The sequence below is a fragment of the Anser anser genome (assembly GCF_964211835.1).
Source record: "Anser anser genome assembly, chromosome: 9".
Lineage (NCBI taxonomy): Eukaryota > Metazoa > Chordata > Aves > Anseriformes > Anatidae > Anser > Anser anser.
This window is the reverse complement of record NC_139729.1, coordinates 9815900-9837176: the sequence shown is the minus strand read 5'-3', so window position 1 is coordinate 9837176 and position 21277 is coordinate 9815900. Positions and strand designations below refer to the sequence as shown.

The 21277-nt window shown below is 56.2% G+C and overlaps 2 protein-coding genes across 3 annotated transcripts in view; both read right to left on the bottom strand.

The window, feature by feature from the left end:
• Positions 1-4223, bottom strand: part of PIK3CB (phosphatidylinositol-4,5-bisphosphate 3-kinase catalytic subunit beta) — a 109337-nt gene extending 105114 nt beyond the window's left edge. For both annotated transcript variants that reach the window (XM_083849300.1, XM_083849303.1), the window contains exon 1: positions 4013-4223. The gene's annotated coding sequence lies outside the window, so the exon portion shown is untranslated. The remainder of the gene's footprint in view (positions 1-4012) is intronic.
• Positions 4224-19683: 15460 nt separating this feature from the next.
• On the bottom strand, positions 19684-20880 carry FOXL2 (forkhead box L2). Its single transcript, XM_083849311.1, has one exon. It carries the CDS (start codon positions 20737-20739, stop codon positions 19822-19824), a length of 918 nt encoding a protein of 305 aa, XP_083705437.1. The 5' UTR covers positions 20740-20880; the 3' UTR covers positions 19684-19821.
• Positions 20881-21277: the final 397 nt, after the last annotated feature.

The window sequence follows — 21277 nt, the reverse complement described above, 5'->3', positions numbered from 1 at the left end:
ACTGGAAACCCACTGATAGCTGTTCCCTACTTTCTCTGGAAAAAATCCATGGGAGAGGGAGGGGAACAGTCATTACCTAAGCCAACTTCAGGAAAGTCTGAGCTGGCCTGTTGGGATAACCTTAAATAAGGGTAACAATATCTGTATGCCAGCTGGTTTGAAGATACTTATCGTGATGTATTCTCCTAATCCTTACAGAAATATACATTTCAGTCTCCAGTATATAGTTGTCTCCTATGCACTAAATCATTCAGCAATAGTTGAATCTGCTTTTTCATCAGTGCTCCTATCTGTCCTAATGAACATCATTTCCACTGCTTGCCCCATGTTGTACATGGCCAAGTAACAGTCATCAAATAAATCATTTGAGACATTGCTGGACAATGGGTGAATAAGTTATTGCTGAGGGATTGGGTTTTGTTTCTATTTACTGGCTGTAGCTAGAAACACTTCAAGCCAAATTTCAATTACAGGACATAAGATAAAGAAAATCCAGGCTGGGCTTTTTGAGAGAGAGTTGTACTTCAGTAATTAGGTATGGTCATTTTCAGACACTGCTGCTCACAGTTAATGATGCTAATACAAAATCTACCTGGGTATTACTGCAGACAATTTAGGTAAGCCTTCATGGGAATGCATAGTTACGATCAAAGATGCCAGGAAGACACGTGGAAGGTATGGAACAATGAAAAAGTATCTTTGTAGGAACCTGAGAAATTTGAACACGCCACAGCTGAGCTTACATGAAGTTGTATGGCTGCTCTTACTGCTTGTGGAAATAATCGGTAGGCAAGCTAAGTGGCACTAGGAAGGGAGGGAGACCACAGCCCTGCCTGCTTCAGCATAAAACACCAGCCCTCAACATGTTGGCTCCTTCCTCTCGACAAAGATGCTGGTAATGCAGGGCCTGTGAAAATTCAGAGTGAAAGACTGAAACTTTTCAGGTCCTGAAAAGAGGTGAATAAGAGAAGACTCGGTATAAGCATACCCTGGAATAAACGGGATTGATGCAGTAGATGGGAACTTTTCTCTTTCTCGTCTTCATGTTTGAACGCAAGGCTATGCAAGGAAATGAAAAGAGTGGAAAACTCAAATCTGAGGAAAGGAAGTGTGTTTTCACACAATAATATAATGTGAGTCTAGACAGTAGCATGAGTGGATAGTAACACAAGTCCTGGTTACGCTTAATGCATTGTGAAACTGACCTTAAACATACCGTTCGAGTCCCTGCTGTCAGCTCCAAGCAGTGACAGCAGCACAACCCACCAGCAGCACCACGCTCCTGGGTGCTGCTTCCTCACAGGCACAAGGGCTGGGCTCTGCAGGCCCTGCTCCCAGCCCTTCCTCGCCATCTCTGTTTTCCTGAAGTAGAGGCCAAAATCCTGTGGCTCTGTCCTTAACAAAAACACTGCTGATTTAAAGACCATCACTGGGACACAGACCTTCCACTGAATAAGGCCTCGGAAGACTGTCATCCTCAGAGCCGTGGCCAAGTCAGTCACCTTTTCATTTTTCCACTGAATGGCATCAGAGTTGATGCTGAAGCATGACGACTTCAGAAACCATCAACAAGGGTTCAGAAGTATCATTGTTCTTCCTAGGAACCAGGGGGTGTTGTCACTAGCTTCACACACCCCAGCACAGCCTTACAGATGTCACAGGCCTGCCTGTGGAAACAGGTTGACAAGACTGGTACTGGCTAGATAGAAAGTGTGCTTAAGGAAACTTAAATAAAAAGCATTCATTAACTAGTTACCCTCTTCTATTATTAGAAGAGTAAGAAGACTTCAACACAATGTTGAAGGAAATATTTTAAATGGTAAATCACTTTCCCTACAGCATATTATTAACCCGTGGATCCCATTCCCATGAGATTTAACCTGAGCCGAGACGCCTGCTGTGTCCGAAAGGGACCAGATGTATTTTTATAAGCCGGTCCGATTCCACCTGGGGCAAGGGCAGTAACCTCTCGGCTGGGTATTTGCGAAGGAGGCTGCTAACCCCCCCGGCACACAGGCCAGCAGGGCTGAGGACTCCAGCAGGCAGCACTACTGCCACGGGACGAGGATGTCGCTCACGACCACCACACGCCAACACCCCGTCTCTCTGACCGAGCACCAGCCGAAGCGCCAGCCCTGCGCAGCCGGCAGCGGAGCCCCCGGCCCCCACGAGCAGCGCCCCGCAGCGCCGCTCCCGGCCCGGCCCCGCCGCCGCCACCCCCGGCGGGGGCCCAGCAGGGCCTCGGCAGCCCCTCGGCGGCGGGGCCTCCGCGCCAGGCCCGCGGTGCCCCCTGGCGGCCGCAGCCGGGCCCCGCGGGGTGAAGGAGCCAACGCAGGGCCCGAGCCTCGGCTCTGCGGGTACCGGGGCGCGGGGCCCGGCCCCGCCGGCGGAGCTCGGCGTGCCCTCAGCCCGAGGGGCAGCAGAAACCCCTCACGGTAACGCCTCAGCGAGCGCTGCCCTCACCTCCACAGCATCGCATTCAGTTACACAGCACCGGTGTTTGTCAGTTTCAGAGAAAACTTCCCAAAGGTCCTTTGGCACAGCCACAGTTTCACAAGCAGAAGGAGAACAGCGTGGATAACTGAGCACGTGAAGCTCTTTATTCTTTTGCACGGCCAAGGCAGAGGTTTTGACATGGAATCACTTAGTGAAATGCTCCAGCCTAAACGGCAAGACGACAGCAAAACATGACAGAAAGCATGCTCTGCCAGGTCTGGAAGCAGACCCATTTGTCAGAGGAGCCTTAGGCCTCTCTTAGGCCCAGAGAAGATGGCAGCAGCAGATCCCCCTTCGCTGCCAGAAACACAGGCACAGTGCGGTACTGCCTGACAGGGCCCAGGTTCGCAGCACCGGGCAGCTCAGCACCCTGGGATGAAGGCGCCCGAAAAGCTGCCCACAGCAGCAGGAAAGGCGGTAGCTGGTTCCACCGGGAGCAGCCATGTCACAGCCCCCCCCGTGCCTCCAAAGGGCGCTCTGTAACTCCCACATGGGCCCAACGCAGGGACTGCAGGAGTCAGCAGCTGGGGGACCGTCTGCAGGCAGCCACCAGCAGCCTGAGGCTCTGCTCTGCCAACGGGCCTGTTGTTAGTGTGCGAGCTGTGAGCCACTGCTCAGGGCTAGAGCTCCAGGCCTGCAGAGAAAGGAATTCCTCATGGCAGGGGGAGAAAACAAGCGTCTGACACCATGAAACAAGCTCAGCAAGAATCTTCCCAACCGCTCCTCAACAAACACCAAAAACCCACCACCCTAACAGACATATTAGAAGTCCTTCCAATATCCTGGCTCCAGGAACATCCCAGGTGTCTGTGTTTTCACCTACCCATGCTATGACCTCTCGTGGCCCCACTTGCAGTCCCCTCTGAGCCCGCAGCCCAGGCGGCTGTGCGGGAGGGCAGGGAACGGGGCCGGACGCCAGGAGGAAGGGGACACCTCCCCTGGCAGCCTGGGCAGCAGCTTTGAGCTGGGGCAGAAAGCCCCTGAGAGCTAGGGGCTTATCTGAAATGCGTGAGTCCAAGTGCCTTCTGGAAGGAGAGAAAGCAAGCCACCCTCACGCTGCCTTGGAGCCCTGCTAGCTTTAAGAGCAGCCTTAGCATCCTCTGCTGGAAACAAGAAATACTACCAGCAAAGCACAGGTGAATGAAGAAGCAAAGGAGACCTGGGAAATGATGTTACTCTTAAAAAGAGACAAAGCAGAACCCAGAGAACAGCAAAGAAAGGAACCTAGAAGGGAGAAACAACTTTCAAATAAGCTAATTAAGAATAAATATTGAAAAGCAGTGGAAAGCAGACAGGAGAGTTTTACCATTTTTCTCTGCAGTTTATCTCCACCTGCTAAGACACACTGACCTTCCCAGCACAAAGCTGCCTGGAAGGAACTCCTGCACCTCACATGAGGGAATTTCTTTGCTTCCAGACATAACTTGCTTCCTCCTCAGGAGGATGGTGAGGTTAGATGTTGGGCCCACCTCCCATATCAAAAGGCAGCTGCTTCCTCACTACGTTACCAACGTACCAGTCCCCGTGGCAGTCTGTGAGGCACATCCACAGCAACAAAGCAGGTCAGAGGCCAAGCTGGGGCATCACCACATCAGTTGGGGTCCAGATCAGCAGGATCCATGGCCAAGCACATTTGGGGCTGAGCTAGAGATGAGCACTCACATCGTGGGGCTCAGGCAGGGACTGAAGACCCCATAAGGAGCTGAACTGGGTTCCTGGGTCCACAGGCTGGGGTGGAGACTCCAGGTAAAGCTGATCAGGCTAATTAGGGCCTATTAGTGCCCTCAGGGCCCTGACACTTACAACAGGAGTAGCTTTGCTGACTACAAGCTTGTGGTGATTCCAGAGACCTCACTAATAGGCAAGAAGGGATCTGACAGAAAACAGTTGGGACAGAAGTATGGGGGGAGACTGTGCTGCTGTGAAGTAAGGTGACTGCAGCAAAGTGGTGCTGCATCACAGCCCCTCCAGGCCTCAGCAGGAAAAGCTTGGCTTGCCTAAGGATAGCTCTTGTAATAGCAACAACTCCCTCCCGAAATGACTAGAGAGAGGTCCCGTCTCCACCACTGACATCCTAGGAGACAAAATTAAGGAACAACATATTTTGAGGGTAACTCAGAAAAAATAAAATAAAATGAAATAAAATAAAGCATCTACCGTTATTTCAGTGTTTTACTATGGTATGTGTGATCCCACAGTTAAGCAGGGTTTGGAGAAACAGGCACAAGTTTCTACAATTTCAGTTCCATTTCAAAAATGATATGTGCTCTGCCTCCCTCCATTAGCAACCTGAAGTTTCAAGGCAGCTCACACTTCATTGTGCTGGATTTCCTCAGCCCGCTGGAAAACATTCAATGTGCACATCACATCTCTCCAGATATTATTCTCGTTCCAAGTCTGCAAGTACAAATATAGCAACATCGTGCTCTCCCCATGCGCAGTTACAAGATGTGCTGAAATGTCAGATGCTAAGCAGTACAAAAAAGCACTTTACCACATTCTCGTTGATGCATAGTGTAACAGAGAACGCAGAAACTGCTTTAACTTTTGCTGGTGTATTAGAGCCGAATGTCCTTCTTCTTTCATATGGCAAAAGTAGAGCTATTAATGCTGCCTCAGTTTCTACAGAGCTTGCAACAGTGCACTGGCAAAAACATAACTTGAGAACAATCTCATTTCTGCAGGACTCTGAAGACAGCTCCCTCTGTCCCAGCCGGAGAACTGCAGGAAGGTGAAGCTGGCGGAGAGGAGCAGACAGGCAGGTAATACCCCTCCTGCAGGGAGGAAGCAGGGGTGAGGCTGGAAAGCTTCCTACCACTGCAGCTATTGTCTGCCTGCTTCCTCTGGCTTATGGCTGGGGAAACCATCGGTGACACAGCTGGTGTGGCCGAACGAGCGCAGCAGCAGTCGCAAGGCTCGGCCAACCTGCTCAGGGTCAGTTCTTGACAGTCAGTAGTGCTGAGTCACTCCAACCAAAGCACTGCAGGGTCATTCCCTGCGGTCAGTACTGTTTCTCACACTTCTAGACATGGCCGGTTGGCCATATTCCTTCTGCATGTTTGTATCACCACAAAACCCAACTCAACCCAAATTTTTGAGATATCAACGCTTTCTTTTCTCCTCCTGGATGGGAAACAGAATATTTTGACATACTGAGAATCTTCAGTGTGAAAATTAAATAAATAAATAATTAAATCAAGTGTTTGTTCTGATAAATTTGCATTTTCTCAGGAAGTGAAGGGCCAGGGAATCACTTTATTAACATTTCCCATTTGGCTTGAATAATAAGGATATGACCTTGAAGAAGTCAACTGTGACCCGAACATTTTCTCATGACAGAAGATATAATCACTACCTTACCGTGGGCCTTAAGCAATGGGACTGAGATGTTGAATACTGTCCAAAGGAGAAAATGTGTGTCTGAAGGGCAGCATCTTCTCCAAAACCAAAACTCAGTGTAAAAGGAGCTTGTCTGGGAGCTCCCATGTCCTCATACTACCTTTAGTTCTGCCCCATAAGTGACATCACTTACCTCCTCTTGGAGGAGCTTTCAGAGAGGGAATATCTGCCATGGGTTGATGCGGCGTTATCACGGGCTGTTGACATGCTGGCTTTCACGAGGGTGTCTGTACAGCCCCCCAGACTGGCCCATTGCTCCCTTCCCTACAAGGCCATGGGCACAAATCCGCTCTGTACATTGGTCGGGCAGCTACAGCAGCTGTGGAAATCCTCAGGCTGAGAAAACTGCAAGGACAAATTTGCTTGGAGTCAAATTTGAACTTCGCTGTGGGATAAGCACCAGGTTAAGCTGAACCACCTCAGAGCATCCTTTAAACAAGCAGCCCTCAGTTCTTCTCTGCTGGCAGGAAGCCTCTTGACTTCAGCATATCACTTTACTCAAATACTCTCACATTTTCCTGATGTTGAAATTATAAACTGCCAGAGCAGCTAAATACAGGAACAAAATAAACTAAGTATACGAGAAAGAAAAGACTATTTTGTATCTTTTCTGATTTTATTAGTAATATTTCTTTCCTTTTTCTAGAGTTCCTTGCAGAGCAGGAAAAGAAATTCTTGTTGCCAAATCGGTGTTTAATCTGATGTTTCTCTCTATATATTTGTCATATAGTCTTTCTTTCTTCTTTTTAAGGTTCCTCTGTGAATGCAAGTTCTCCACCTTGTCCTACCCACAATATAATCCATGTAAGTGGGAACTGACCTCTTCGGTGCTCCAGGAGTGAGTCTCAAGGGATTTTTCTTCAGTATAAGGTCTCTAATACTACAAACACTAACAAGCGCTGCCATTCAGGTCTTTCACATTCTGAGTACAAAATTTAAACTTCTTGCACCTGTATTTCTGGTGCTGGTCTCCGTGGAGATGTCACTAACAATTTCCCCCCCTGCAAAGGGAAATGCGTGACCTGTGCTGGCTGCAATGCCTCGTACGTGGCAGCTGCATCCGAGCAGCCCCTTCTGCTGCCTGGCACGCTGTGCCTCCCCTGGCACAACATGCTGCTTTACCTGGGTGCTCCAGAGAATGACTTATTTCAGTGGGTTTGGGGCCAGCTCTTCCGCCTCGAGCATTAGACAAGTGGTGACCTGAAAATGGAGTACAGCACAGAGAGCCCTCGAGCACTGAAGAAAGGGAATAAAATTAGGATTCTCAGTTTTATGTGTGCTTTATCAAACCTGAGACATTAAATAAGCTACCACAGACCCTTTCTCTAGTCATGCTGAGCCAGATGTTGCAGGTATCCCCAAGAAAGCTCATGCTGTGCTGTGTTACACACACTCCTCTTACTCACTTAAGGCTCTAAAACTGAGGATATGACTCATTTCTGCATTATGTAGCCATGACCATAACTCTGTACTTTATTTAGCTGTTTGCCATTTTTCTGCTGTTCTCAAAAAGATCACTGAGCTTGCAGACTTTTTTTTTTTTAACCATTTTGACCCCATTCTCCAATGGTCTTTTGGTTCAGCCTGACTCTAGAAGAAGCTTTTATCTGGTTGATTTGTTTTGTTCTGTCTCTATTTCTCTCTCATTTTATTAAAACATTGGTGTTATTTTTATGCCGTCCCTTTAATTTCCTCAAAAGCTTTAACTCACTTTTTTTTTTTTTTTAAACTATATTTAGTGGTAACAACCCTGACCTCCAGTGGCTAGCTGATGCCTATGACCAAGGGTGTCTAGGTCATTATAATGCCCAGAGGCAGGTCGAAGATGAGGACAAGGTAAAGGGATACCCGAGGCTGGATGAGGGAGGAGGGTGCTCTGAAGAGCAGGGGTGGGATTTGAGCACACACTAAAAGTGACACCTCTGGAAAGGAAGAATACAGTATTTCTTTCTCCCTAGCAAGTCTAAGTTTGCATCGCTGAATTCAATAAGAATTTTACCATTGACTTCGACGTTTGTAAACTACGAGCCTTTTTCATCACTAGCTTCATCAGAAATACTACCAAGGTGCACAGGGTATGTAAAGGGCATATTTGGGGTTTCCTGACAAGACTTTCATTATTGCAGCCTAATGGAAAGAAGCGCTCATAATGGAGCAGTGGTGCATTTCCCTCAAATGAAATAAAAATCTCCTTCATGGGAGAGCTGTGCTTTCCCGTGGATAGTGAACTCACTTCCTTCTGCTTTGTTTATAGCTGCATGGGAGGTTTTTCCTCTTCCATTCCCTTTTCCAAGAGCAATGAGACAATAAGGCATTGTTAAATATTAAACATCCAGGTTTCTGTTTCTTTTCTTACAAAATAACAGAACTGTTAGAATTATGAAAAATGGGGTGAAAGCTGGGCGAAAATGGTAAAATTCCTCTCATATTTTTATGTAAAACAGCAGAGAAGACATTCAGAAACAGTCCAGAAATGGTTGGAAGCTTTTTTTTTTTCCCCAGAAAAAAATAGAAATTAACGATATAATGTTTAACAAATCTGTAAGCCACGCTTTTGCTAGAAAACCTTGTACCTCAGTAAAAGTGCTTTGAACAATGTGAGCTATAACTGGGCACATGAACTAAGCATGCAGGTCACTAACAAAAAGCACAGACGCCGTTTCTAGCAGCACCAGGAAATCAAGTTTCCATCACCAAGCATGCTGATCCCTTGGACTCCTGGAAAGGGTGCCCTCCCTGGAGGGACAAGGGACCTGTGCAATCAGAGAAAGATCTGAAGTTGCCTTTGGAGAAGAGGAAGCTCTCCACAGTTTATGAAAGAAAACTGACGGAGTCTGACCGCCCTCACACCCTGGGCAGAACCTCTAAAGCAAGACAAAATGGAGCTGGAATGGCTCACAGAAAACTGGGAACAAGTGCAAGCCTGGGAGCCAGCTGGATGGGAACGCTCACCCAGGTAGACATCCAGCAACAAATCCCTGAATGTGCAAGACAAGGGCATTTTCTGCTATCCACAACACACTGTCTGTGGAGAGATGGCTGATGGCAAATATTTTTCTGTTATTTGTGTTAGCAGCAATCTGGCAAACAGGCTTAAAACCCACAGCCCCTGTCTGTGTGCATGCGTACAGACTGCCGTTGCAGTGGGTAGTTCAGCAGAAAGCACAACCAAATTTTGGTGACATTGAGGTCAATGGATGTGATAGTTTGACCTGAAGCAAGGGATCACATTCAGGACCACTGGGCAGCTTTGAAACAAATCTTGTGATCAGCTAGGAAAACCCAGAAAACGTCTATTTGGTTGGCGGAGAAGAGCCAGCCCGGTGTGCGGGCAGGGGGGCAGCAGGGAGCGCCAGCAGGCTCCAGCAGTTCCTGAGGATGCTCAGCTCTCTTCGGGACGTGGGCATCGCACCAACCTGCCGGAGGCAGAAGCCTCGTCTGTTGTTCCCAGCTCCCTGGGACAGCCTTCCTGAAGCTAAGGTGGATGATTGTGTCAAATCCTTTTTTGCATCTGTTATTTTTCATACAACCACAGACCACAGCTTCCTGGGCACAAGTACAAAGACTCTTAGTCAAAGGTATGCAACCCATGGGCTCAGTAGCCCCCAAGCCAAAGATGGGAGATGGCGTTAAAACAACAAAGGGCCTGTTTTAGAGGAGGCAGAGGTAGATTCTGATCAATATTTACTACTGTTAAACTATCAGACAGCATTGCCTTAGATTAAATTATAACTCAGTGACTTTTTAATAAAAAAAAAAAAAACCTCTGAAAATGAATGCCAATGTTACCAGCAGGTTGCAGGCAGAGAGATGGAATAAAAATACCCAACTGATTCAACAATAAAACATTTGACAAGAGTGGGAAGAGCCAGTGTGTAATGAAAATATTGCCATGAATATCAACGTCAGGAAACAGCAACTGCCAGCAATGGCGGTACCTCGGCAGACAGCCCTGAGGTCGGAGGGGCTGTCAGCTCACCGGGAGCCACGGAGCAGGGAGGTGAGAAACAGCCTCCAGAGCTGCGAAAGTGGGACAGAAAACAATGGCGAGGTGAAGCAGAAAGTCCTGGCTCACGGCGCGGCACACGGGAAGGAGTCAGTGCTGCCAGACACACAGCGTGGGGAAAACTGGTTCCAGGGGACCGTGCAGGATCCTCAGAGAAACGGCAATGAATATGTAGTTTCGTTTATATAATTGCGTGCGTTTAAATATCTAACCATCAAAAGAAGACCCTCCCACATACTTTTCATATGTAAGTAGTAGCCTTTAGGTCTGCTCTCGTCCTTTGCACGCCTAAAGTGAAAGCTGCCAGATTACACAAGAAAATTGACATTATTTTTCTCGCTACTCTCCCTCTCTTTCCAATCTCATATCCTTTCTTCATTTTTTCCTATTTTTTTTTTCACTTCTTTCCTTCAACACCTTCTATTTCTGGCTCTCCCTACCCCCCCGATTAGCATTTCATCCCTCCACCCACTCCTGCTTCTTTCCTGTTGCTTGTGCTCCTCTTCCTCATTCCCAGTCACTCATTTCTTTCATACTGAATTAACTCTAACCCCAGTCTATGCCTCCTGACAATCTATCTGTTTTTAATTGTTGCACTAAACTGAGCTGGACATTTCAGGGAGATGTGTACATTTAAGCAGAGGACCTTTTCAAAGTCTTCATAATTCAACTTGATTCCATGTACTTGATACAAGAGCCATATGTTTGGGGCGATCACGTATTGTTTCGCACATGTGAATACTTAGAGAACAGACGTGTCCTCGGGTATCAGTCGCTTGTGCTTTCTGAGCTGTCAATTAATTTTGTGCTATGTAATAGCTCTGATGCTTTGAAAGGTGCAGATTTTCTCCATTCTTCTCAAAACGCCCTGCAAATTGAATGACTGAGGGCTCACAAGGCTCACGAGCGTTGCCTGGTCCTTCACAGGTGAAAAGGAAGCACTCGCCGGCCACTCCCCATCGAGACTCAGCGGGTGGCAGGGCTGGAGCAGCAGCGAGCCCACAGCCACGCTAACAGCTCTTCGCAGACACCACCAGTATTTCTAAGCTTTATTGATTCCTCCCAACAAACCCACGGGAAATGATCAATAAATCTGTTGCCTTCTCAGGGCAGATCCAATAATTTTTACCCAGACACAACTTTCCTGCATCGCACCCTGGCGCAAAGTCTGCAAAGAAGGGAAGGAAAGAGGGAGAAAATCATAATGGATTGTGGAAAAGGCACGTCAGAATTGACATTTCCTTTTCAGATGTTAAAGCACAAACCAAATGTTAAAATCCTACCCTAGGTGCGGGTGTCCCCTGCACATCTTTGTATCAAATGTGTGCGTCTCCAGGGAGAAGTGGACAGAGACTAGCGCTGATCTAAGTGGAGGGGAAAAGTTCTCACACTGATTCAATTAGGGGAGTATATGTTGTAATATAGCTTCAAGGGATAACTGAAACTTTTGGAGAGTGCTTCTTTTTTCCCCTCTCCCTTTTTCTTTCCTTTGGCCGCTGCCACATGGAGCTCATTTCACATTTCAGCTACAATGTAAGTGATACAGAAAAACACTTCTCACGTTTTGTCAGATCCACTGGTGCCGAATCCACAGGCACCCTCCTCCAAGCAGTCTGAGAACACAGCCACGCACAGAGCTTCATCTTTTCTGTCCCTCTCCTCTCCTGCCCCACCTGGCTTTCAAGTAGGTGAGCCTCCTTCCTTGACTTCTAGCTGGAAAACAGCAAGTGGTGGCCAGAAAATGGTCCATTTCTTTCAGCTCTCCGGGAAAAAAAGGACAAAAGTTAACTCGTGACAGTTGTTCTGCTCTGCAGCACGGTGACACAAAGCACTACATAATGAAAAAGAAGTACTGTTAAGAAAGAAGTACTATTAAGCAAATGTGCCAATAGTGGTAGGAATCCACACCCCGTACAACGAAGCTGAGCTGACTTTGTTACTTCTGCACTGATTTGCGCCAGTGAAGGCGCAGCGCCTGCAGTCCTGGCAAGTTCTTCATGAGCGAGGCTCTCCTTCACCTGGGGTGGGCAACAGCCTGAAACCACTACAGAAATATTTCACTGGGGGCTCCCAGAAGCTGGGGCTGCTTTGCACGCTGTGTTATTGCAGCAACACCCCAATCTTGCTCGAACTGTAAACAAATATAACAGTAGCTATAAAGATAAACCACAACAAAATTTCCCACTCCTTCTGGAATTCCCGATGTGACGTGAGAGCCTTCACTCAGGAGCATCCAGCACCCACTCCCTGCTTCAAGCTGTGGGTGCTCCACAATTTGGCTCTGCTCTCCCCTTTATTCATCACTCAGAAGATGAAAGAGCGAAAGGAAAAACAGCCCTGGAAAACTTAGGCATGTCTCCTTGCTCACCATATGATGCTCCCCTCACCGAGGCCTTTCCATTGCAAAATAACACTCTGCAACGTGGTACGTGGCATTCAGGTGGCGGCACAGAAAGGGGCGGTGGCCTTGTGAAGCTGCCAAATCTGGGCAGTCAAAGGCTCAGGGGATTCAGCTGCCACCCACGCCTCTGTGCTGGCAGCGGAGGTGCCACCACCAAGGCTCCCACAGCTCGTCCTGCGGCGGGGATGCCAGCGGGGGCACAAGGACCTGCACCACCCCTGTGCGCTCCCTCTGCCAGGCACGTGCTAGAGGGGTGGGCTTGCTCCGGAACCCTCCCCACTGGATTTTCTGTAGCAAACTGCTTCTTCAAATACTTTACGAATATGCAGCTCCTTTTCAACTAAAAGGCGACAGCTGATCAAATAACGTGAGCGTCCGCGTGGGAGCTAATGAGGTGTGAGCACCTCCAGCTGTGCTAGGACCCCCAGCACCCGGTGCTGCTGGCAGCAGGCAGCCCCCCGGTGTCTGGGCATTAGCAAACGAGCGTGGGGAAGGGGCTGTTTCTGTAGCCTGGGCCCTTTTATTCTGTTTGCACATTTTGCAATCACAAACTTGCTCCTTAGCTCAAGATCAACAGACCGCACGCGGATTTTCCTGCTCTAAGGGTAGGAAATGAAGATTTATCACCTAAAACTTCAGCACCCAAAACGATTCCTAAACCTGAACTACAGTGCTCAGGACTCAGCTGCAGGAGGAGGGGGTTTATGGAGGTGCGTTGTATCGGGCACGCGTTTAGAGGTGCATGTGGCCCTGCAGCTGGCGCGACACCTCGTCCCGCTCCGCCAGGCGCTGCTCTGCGCCCCGCTCGCCGGCCCTCCCGACCCGCGGGGCTCGCAAGGCCCCGGTGCGCGGAGGGGACCCCTGGGGGTGCACGGCACGGGCTGCCCGCAGCCCGCGGGGGGGCAGCGGCGGCGGCCGGGAGAGCAGCGCTGCGCGGGGCGGCGGCTCCGCCAGGGGGCAGCGCCGGGCCGTGCCGTGCCGAGCCGTGCCAAGCCATGCCGAGCCGTGCCAAGCCGTGCCAAGCCGTGCAGAGCCGGGCCGGGCCGTGCAGAGCCGTGCCAAGCCGTGCAGAGCTGCGCAGAGCCGGGCCGAACCTCGCAGAGCCGTGCCGAGCCATGCGGGCCGTGCCGAGCCGTGCCGAGCCGGGCGAGGTGGCCGGGAGCGCCGCAGGCTCCTTCCCGACCCCTGCTCCTCTCGCTGCTGCCTCAGGCTCGCCCCCGGGCCCCCGCGGCTCCCCGGCCCTGTTGGTGCTCTGGGCTGCGGAGCATCGGGCCGGCACGCCGGTGAACTCCCCGCCTCTAATGGGAAACAGCCGAGAGCTCCACCGAATCTGTCACTTTTTAACTGGAAACATGAAAAGGGGCTAAGATAAAACAAAACAACAACAGCAAAAGTTGGAATACTGCGCTTTGATTCAGATACCGAGAAATTCTCCTCTAGGAATGGAAAAACTGATGGGAAAAACAAAAAGGCAAGGCGAGCTCTTGCGGTGCTTGCAGCAGCCTGAGCAGACATTCCTGCCTGTAATCCCCTGACTCCCTTCCCACTCCGGGAAGGGAAAAAACCCTTCTGCGATGGCTCGCAGAGATTTGGGGACCTTGGCATGTTTAAACAAGTGGTTCCCATTTCTGTTCCCCCGGCAGAGCTGCCCGGCAGGCTGCGAGGTCCGAGCCGGGAGCCCCGGGAAGGAGCGGGGCTGGCCGGCGGCTGCCGCCTTTCTCTCCCCGGCACGGCGGGGGACAAGGAGCCAGCACCGCCGGGAAAAGCCTCTGAAAACCGCTGCGAAACCTCGCTGCAAACGAACGGAGGCAGGGCTGGGGCTTCCAGCCCCCAGGCTCCTGAAGCCCGGCGCTCCCCGGAGCCCTTCCCAGCCTCGCCCGGTGCCGCCGGTTTCTGGCGCTGAGCCCGGCTCGGAGAGGGGCACTTGGTTGTCCCCGGGCGGGGGACATCGCCTCCCGGAGCAGGGAGCAGAGGGAGCCGAGCACATTATCGCCAAGCCTGCCTCCTGTTTGTTTTTTTCTTTTTTTTTTCCCCCGAATATTTTGTTAAAAGCAACACCTGAAAAAAAAAAAAAGATGACGCCTAGCAAGTGACTCCTTTCTGTTTTTTTCCCCCCTTTTGATAATTCAGGGCATTACCCCACAAGTTGTGCTCGGCTTCCCCCCGTCCTTTATTGCTTGTTTGGGTTTTCACGGAACGTAACGATAGCAAGAGAAAAGGGGCCGAAAAATCACGGTTATCGTTGGGAAACGCGGGCACACAGGCGCCGTACCTCCAACAGCGCGGCGCTAACTTGGCTGTTGGGCTGAGCCGGCAGCGGGACCCGGAGGCAGGCTCCTGGCGAGCGTCGCTTTCCCAGCGAGCTGAAAGCTCCCCCGGCAGCCTCGAAATCAGGGACCGGCTCCCCGCCGTCTCCCACGGCCAATTTCCCGTTGCTGCACGGCTCTCGGTGCCCCCGCCGCCCCCGCCGCGAGCCAGAGGTGCCCGCGTTTGTTGGGAGATGCTCGGCCGGGGGCCGGAGCGCAGGTTGCGGTGCTTCGCGCCGCTTCGCTTTCCTGGCGGCGTCAACGCCGGGCTGCCCAATTTAATCGAAAACGGTGTAAAAAAGGAAACGGGACGTTCCGCTCCGTTACCGTGTGACCGCTCCGAACGAGCTATTCGCGTCGTGTGCGAAAAAAATCCGAGAGAGAAGTCAATTAAACGAAGGTAGGTGACAAACCCACGTGCCAGCAGGGCTGTGGCGTTTACACGGATCCGCTCCGGCACCCCGAGCCTCCGCCGGTGGCGGGAGGAGGCTGCGCCCTCGGGGCGCCCCGGGGCGGGCGGTGTGCGGGCACCTCGCGGCTCCCCGGGCCGGCACGGGCGGCTCCGGCCCCGAAAGCGGAGCCGGCGGAGCCGGTGCCGCACCGCGAGGTGCCAGCCGAGCTGGCTTCCCGAAAGGAGCCCGGCGTTCGCCCTGCAACGCCTGGGGCCGCCCGGGCGCGCTCCCCTGCGCCGTGCGCTCGGGCTCCGTGTGCTCGACGGCAGCCCCGGGGGACCGGGCCGGGGCTCGGCTTTTTGGGGCGCAGCCCGGCCTCGGTGCCCGCCGAGGCTGCGTGTGCCGGGGCTGCGGCGAGCACGCGGTTTTATGGACAGCCGGGCTCCGCTTCAGAAGCACGGAGCTCATTTGGAAGGAGTTCCCACCAGCCCAGCGAGCCCTGCAGCTGCTTGCTTGGCTAATGAACCCCCGTGTGGTTTCCGAACTTAGAGGCAGAAAAAGGAGAAAGATGTCCATCCGAGTAAACTATAAGTGAAAACTCATTGATTACCTCCGCCTTCCTGGCTCGGATTTGATTAATCATTTGCCATCACGCTTTTCGAGCCACTTCTGTGTTGGTTTCCCTCCGCCTCAGTTCTGCGAGACTCCTCCAGAAGGGCGGCCGTGGTGCCGAGACCAACACGCTGTAAACAACCACAAGAAGCAGAGCTAATGTTTTCAATACAGCTCGGGGACTAAAATAAACTCATCGGGTTAGGCCAGCCCGACCGATTGTTTCGGGGAGAGCTTCCCAGGCCCGCTGCTGAGCGCAGCCCCGGGGGCTACCTGGGGCGGGCGCCGAGCCCCCGCGGGACCCCCCCGGCCCGCTCCCGGCGCTGGGAGCCCAGCCCGGGGGGGCCGCGCACCCCGGCAAGGAGGAGGCGCGGGGGCAGCGGGCACCTGGCGGCCTCCCCCCGGCTCCCCCCGGCTCCGAGCCGCGGGGCTGCGGCCGCCGCCGGGGCTGCGGAGCGCCCTGAGGCCGGCCCCGGGCATCGCCCGTCGGGGCCCCGAGCGGCGGCCGGGCGGGGCGCACCGGGGCTGGCGGCGCTGCCCGCCCGTCCCCGCGGCCGTCACACACGCAGAGCGGAGATTTTTTAAGTAACAAACGGACTTTTTTATTTCTGAAACCAAAATATCGTTTTCGGCTTAACAATAGCCGGATCTCGCTGAATGAAGCCTTTGCATATTTTCCTGTTTTAATTGGTTGTATAATAAACAGTCCTGACCCCGCACTCTCTTTTCAATGAGTTCAGGGTGAAACGCGGACCATGGGACTGGAAATGACTTTTTCACGACTTAAAACACGGACAAGAATACCAGGAATCAGGCGGTATCAAACAGCCGCAGCGGCCGGGGCGGGAGGGGGCCGCAAGGTGAGAGCCGGCTGCGTGCCCCCCCCCCCCCCCCCGCCCCCCCCAGGAGCCCGGCCCCGGCCCCGCCGTCCCCGCCCCAGCGCCCACCCGGCCCGGCCACGGCGACGGGAGCCGGGGCGCCCCGGGCCACCGCCGCTCCCGGGGGTCCTCCTCAGCGCCCCGCGACGGCGGTGCCCCGGCTCTCCCGCCGGGCCGCAGGCAGAGGGCAGCCGTGCCGGGCCGTGCCGGGCCGCGCCGGGCCGTGCCGAGAGCGCTCCCGGCGCCCAGGGCTGTGCCACCCGCCGAGCACCGGCAGGGCTCGACGGCTGCGCCAAGGAGCGGCGGGGAAGGAGAAGCGGCGGCCGCACAGCAGCGCCCCGGGCCCGGCACTGCCCCTGGGGCGGCCGGGGGGCGGTGGGAGCCTCGGGGAGGCTCTTTCCACGCCCGCTCCGTGCAGGGAGAAAACAGTCCCCGCTCCTCTGCTTTCATCTCTCGCCAGCGCTGCGCAAACCCGGGGCCGCTCCGGCAGGGCGGGCGGCTCGGCCGGGCCGGCGGCCCCGAGCCCCCCGGCCCCCGGTGTGTGGCTGCCGCCCGCCCGCGGCCTTCGCGTAACGGGGCCCGGGCCTCGCCCTGCGCGCAGAGCCGGCTCCTGCCGTCAGGCCGGCGCTCGGCCGCTTTCTTTCGTAAGGGCCCCGGGGCGAGGAGACGCCGTCGAGCCGCAGCCGTCCCCGCCCCGCGCCGAGCAAAGCCCCGGCGGCAAACCCGGCCCGGGCCGGCCCGTTCGTGGCCACGAGGCCGCTCGGCACCGGGGCCGGTTACGGCTCGGTTGGGGCCCGATCCCGCGCAGCACCGTGGCTGCCCCAGGCCGGAGAGGTCCCGCCGGCAGCCGAACGGGAGCCGAGGACGCTCCGGGAGCTGCAGGACGAGCCGGGCACCGCTCTACCGCCCGACGGCACCCGACGAGAGCGGGCAGCCCGGCCCGGGGGCGGCGGGGCTCCCGTTCGGCTCCCGGCGGGGCTCCGGCGCTGCTTTCCCCGTCCCCGCTGCGGCGGCGCTGCCGAGGACGCGGCCCGGGTCCCGCCGACCCCGGCCTGCTGCGTGCGCACGGGGGGGAGGCAAAGATGGAGGCGGCGGAGCCGCGGCCGTGCCCAGGACACGGTGGCTGCTTAATAAACCACGCGAGTTCACATCCAGCCTTGCCTTTGTTTACAACACACGGAGAAAGATCGCAGAAACATCCCACGGGCGCGACGGCGGCACCGGCTGAGCGGGGCCGCGCTGGGGCCGGGGAGCTCGGGCGAAGAGAGCAGGGCCCCGGCGGGACGGGCCGCCGCTGCCCGGCCCCCCCCGGCACCCGGGGGAGGGCAGCCCGGGAGAAGGCAGCCCGGGGCCTCCCTGGCCCGCTCCCCGCCGCTCCCCGCTCCCGCCCCGGGCGCCCTGGGGAAAGGAGGCCGTGCTGCCCGGGGCGCCCATCGCCCACCGCCGGTTCAAAGCGCTGCTCCCTGGCTCTTGCTATGGGCACAGCCGGCTGCCGGGCCACGCGGTGCCGGGCCGGGCTGTGTCCCTGCGGGGTCACCGCCTGGGCACGGCACGACACCGCTCCCGGCGCCGTCCCTGGGCCCGGGGCCGGCGGCATCTCGAAGCCCCCGGCGGCAGCGAGGCCGGGCAGCCCAGCGCTGCTCCGCCGGCCGTGCCCGCCGTGCGGGACGCTGCGGCTTCGGAGCCCGGGCTGGGGCTGCCCCGGTCCTCCGAGCAGGGAGGCTGCGGAAGGCCCTGGGCGGGAGGGCGAGCGCCATGGGGGGGGTCCCCGGGGTGCTAGCGACCCGCGCCCGGCGGGACCCCCGCATCCCCGCGCCGGCCGCGGGGAAGCGGCCCCGGCCCGGCCCGGCGTCCGAGGGAGGGCCCCCGCGTACGCGGGCAGGCGGCGGGGCCGGGCCCGGGCCGGGAGAGCGCGGCGCGGCTCCGCGGCCCCGAGCAAGCGGGGCCGAAACGAAAGCGGAGCCCGGAGCCGCGCCGCGGCAGCGCCGGGGCCCCGGGCAGCGCCGTCCCGCCGCGCTCCGCCGCCTGGCAGCGGCCCCGGCCGGCTCCGAGCGGCCCCGCTCCGCACCCCGAGCCCGGCCCGCGCCTGCCGCGGCCCCGGGACGGCTCCGGGAGCGGCTCCGGGAGCGCGGAGCTCCGCCGCCTCCCGACGGAACAGCAGCGCGGGGGAGCGGAGTGAAAGACAACGATATCGACAGAAAGAAAAGCGTTTTATTGGAGACTTTACAATGCTAGAAAGTACAATAAAAGTGCTAGATCGCTCTAGAAAAGTTGGTCCCAAAATGGTACTATGCCACAGCATCTATCAGCTTACATAAACACTTATAAAATCGCTATGAACTGGCCCCTGTATTATAAACGCTATTTCTTTTCACATTAATCTATGTAAAATCGAAGGATCAAAACGTTTCAAGAAAAAGGGCAAGCATTCAAAAGCAGAACCTACCGAAAATCCATTTTGGGCCAGATTTGGGGTCGAAAAATACGAAGATAGTTTAAACTTTCATTATTAATAATATGCGCTCGGAAAAATATTCCAATTTCGTAGGAAAACGTCTTTTTTTTTTTCTTTTTATAACATCAAAATATTTTTTTAGACCTGTATAAAATTACTTTTAAGACCTCAGAGGACATTGTCTCCTTTAAAAATACATCTACCGCTGCCGAAACGTTTCACGAGTGACCCTGGCGGGTTTTGTTTGTTGGCTTCTAACAACCAGCGACATCGCACTTCTCCTGCGGCTACGACAGTCCCCCCATCAGCACTATTTCGAAGAAAAGGCACAGCTCGGAAGAAGAGGAGAGTTTTGCAGGCCGAGGAAGCAGAAAGAGAAGCCGAAGGGGAGGAGGAGGCCGAGCTCGGCGGCGCACGGCAGCGCCTAGGCCCCGGCCCCGGGACCGCCACAGCCCCGCGGCGCTCCCCGGGGCCGAGCCCGAGAACGCCGAGGCCGGCTTCTAACGGGGCAGAGCGTTGAGGGGTGGCCGGCCTGCTTGTCATTGCGCCCCCCCTCCCCAAAAGCACCGAGAAAACAAGCCCCAGGCCCCGAGGAACGAACGAACACACGGACGGACAGAGCGACAGACAGACAGACAGACAGAGCGGGGAGCAGCCCGCCCGGGCTCCGCGCTTAGGCTGCCTGCAAGCAGACGCGGAGCAGGGGGGGCTTTTCCCCACCGCCACGCTTTGGGCGCGGAGAGAGGAGAATCCGCAGCTAGAGAGGAGAGGGAGGAAGAGGAGGAGGAGGAGGCACACGACAGCGCACGGAACGCGGCGGGAGCGGAGCGGGGCCGGGGCCGGGGCACTCTGCGGCGGCGGCCGGTCGGAGCCTCCCTAGATGTCTATGCGGGAGTGCAGGGCGCTGTGTTTGCTGTCGTGCTCCCAGTAGGAACAGTGCATCATGGACAGCTCGGCGGGCTGGCGGGCGCAGGCGAACTGCAGGCCGGCCCCGTTGGCGGCCGGGGCGGCGGGCGGCGCGGGGCTGGCGGGGCTGAGCTGCTGCGGGTGGTGGGCGTGCGGGTGGTGGTGGTGGCCCATGCCGTTGTAGGAGTTCACCATGCCGGGCAGCGCCATGCTCTGCACCCGCGAGTAGGGGCTGTAGGAGGCCGGGCCCGAGAGTCCTTTCACATTGACGGGGCTGACGTTCCCGCCAGACATCTGGCAGGAGGCGTAGGGCATGGGCGCGGGGGGCTGCGCCAGCGGCCACGAGTTGTTCATGAAGGTGGACTGCAGGTACTTGGGCGGGGAGAGGTAGCCGTAGCTGTCGGGGCTGAAGAGGGTCTTGCCGGGCTGGAAGTGGGTCGGGGGCGGCCGGAAAGGCCGCTTCATCCTCCGCCTCCGGCGGTAGTTGCCCTTCTCGAACATGTCCTCGCAGGCGGGGTCCAGCGTCCAGTAGTTGCCCTTGCGCTCGCCGCCGCCCTCCCGGGGCACCTTGATGAAGCACTCGTTGAGGCTGAGGTTGTGGCGGATGCTGTTCTGCCAGCCCTTCTTGTTCTTCTCGTAGAAAGGGAACTTGCTGATGATGTACTGGTAGATCCCGGACAGCGTGAGCCTCTTCTCCGCGCTCTCCCGGATGGCCATGGCGATCAGGGCCACGTAGGAGTAGGGGGGCTTCTGCGAGGGGTCCGGCTTCTCGGGGCCCTTGTCGGCGCCCAGCTCCTCCTTGCCCCGCTCCGGCTCCTTGCTGCCGCCGCTGTCATGAGCCAGCAGCGCCACCGCGTCCTCCTCGGCGTCCGGGTAGCTGCTCATCATGGTGCCCCGCGCCCGCCGCCCGGGGCGCGCAGCGCTGCGCGGTGCCGAGCGCTGCCGGTGCGCGCTGCGCCGAGCCCGCTGCCGGCGGCCGTCCCGTCCGGGGCTCGCCGGGACCGGGGCCGGAGCCGGGGCCGGAGCCGCGGCCGGGATGGAGATCGGGAGGCGCCTCTCGCGGCGCCGCTGCTCCGTGCAGCGCGGCGGCGGCGGCGTCCCTGCCCCCGCGGGCTCCGCTCCCCTCTGCCGCGGCGGCCGGGCTCTTTTCTGATTTGTATGGGCCCGGCCGAGTTCCGCTTTCGTCAGGAGCCCGCTCCCCTATCGCCGCCGAGCCGCTGGGCACGGCCGAGTTCACTCCGCAGTCACGGCGCCGCGCTCAGCCCCGCGCACACGCGGCCCGACGTGGCCCCGCCGAGCGCGGCGGAGCGGAGAGGAGCGGAACCGCCCCGGCCCGGCCCGGCCCGGCCCTGCCTCGCCGCCGGGGGGGGGACCGGGGGCCGCCGAGCGAGCCCCGCCGCCGCCGCCCGCCCTCTGCCTCCCGGGG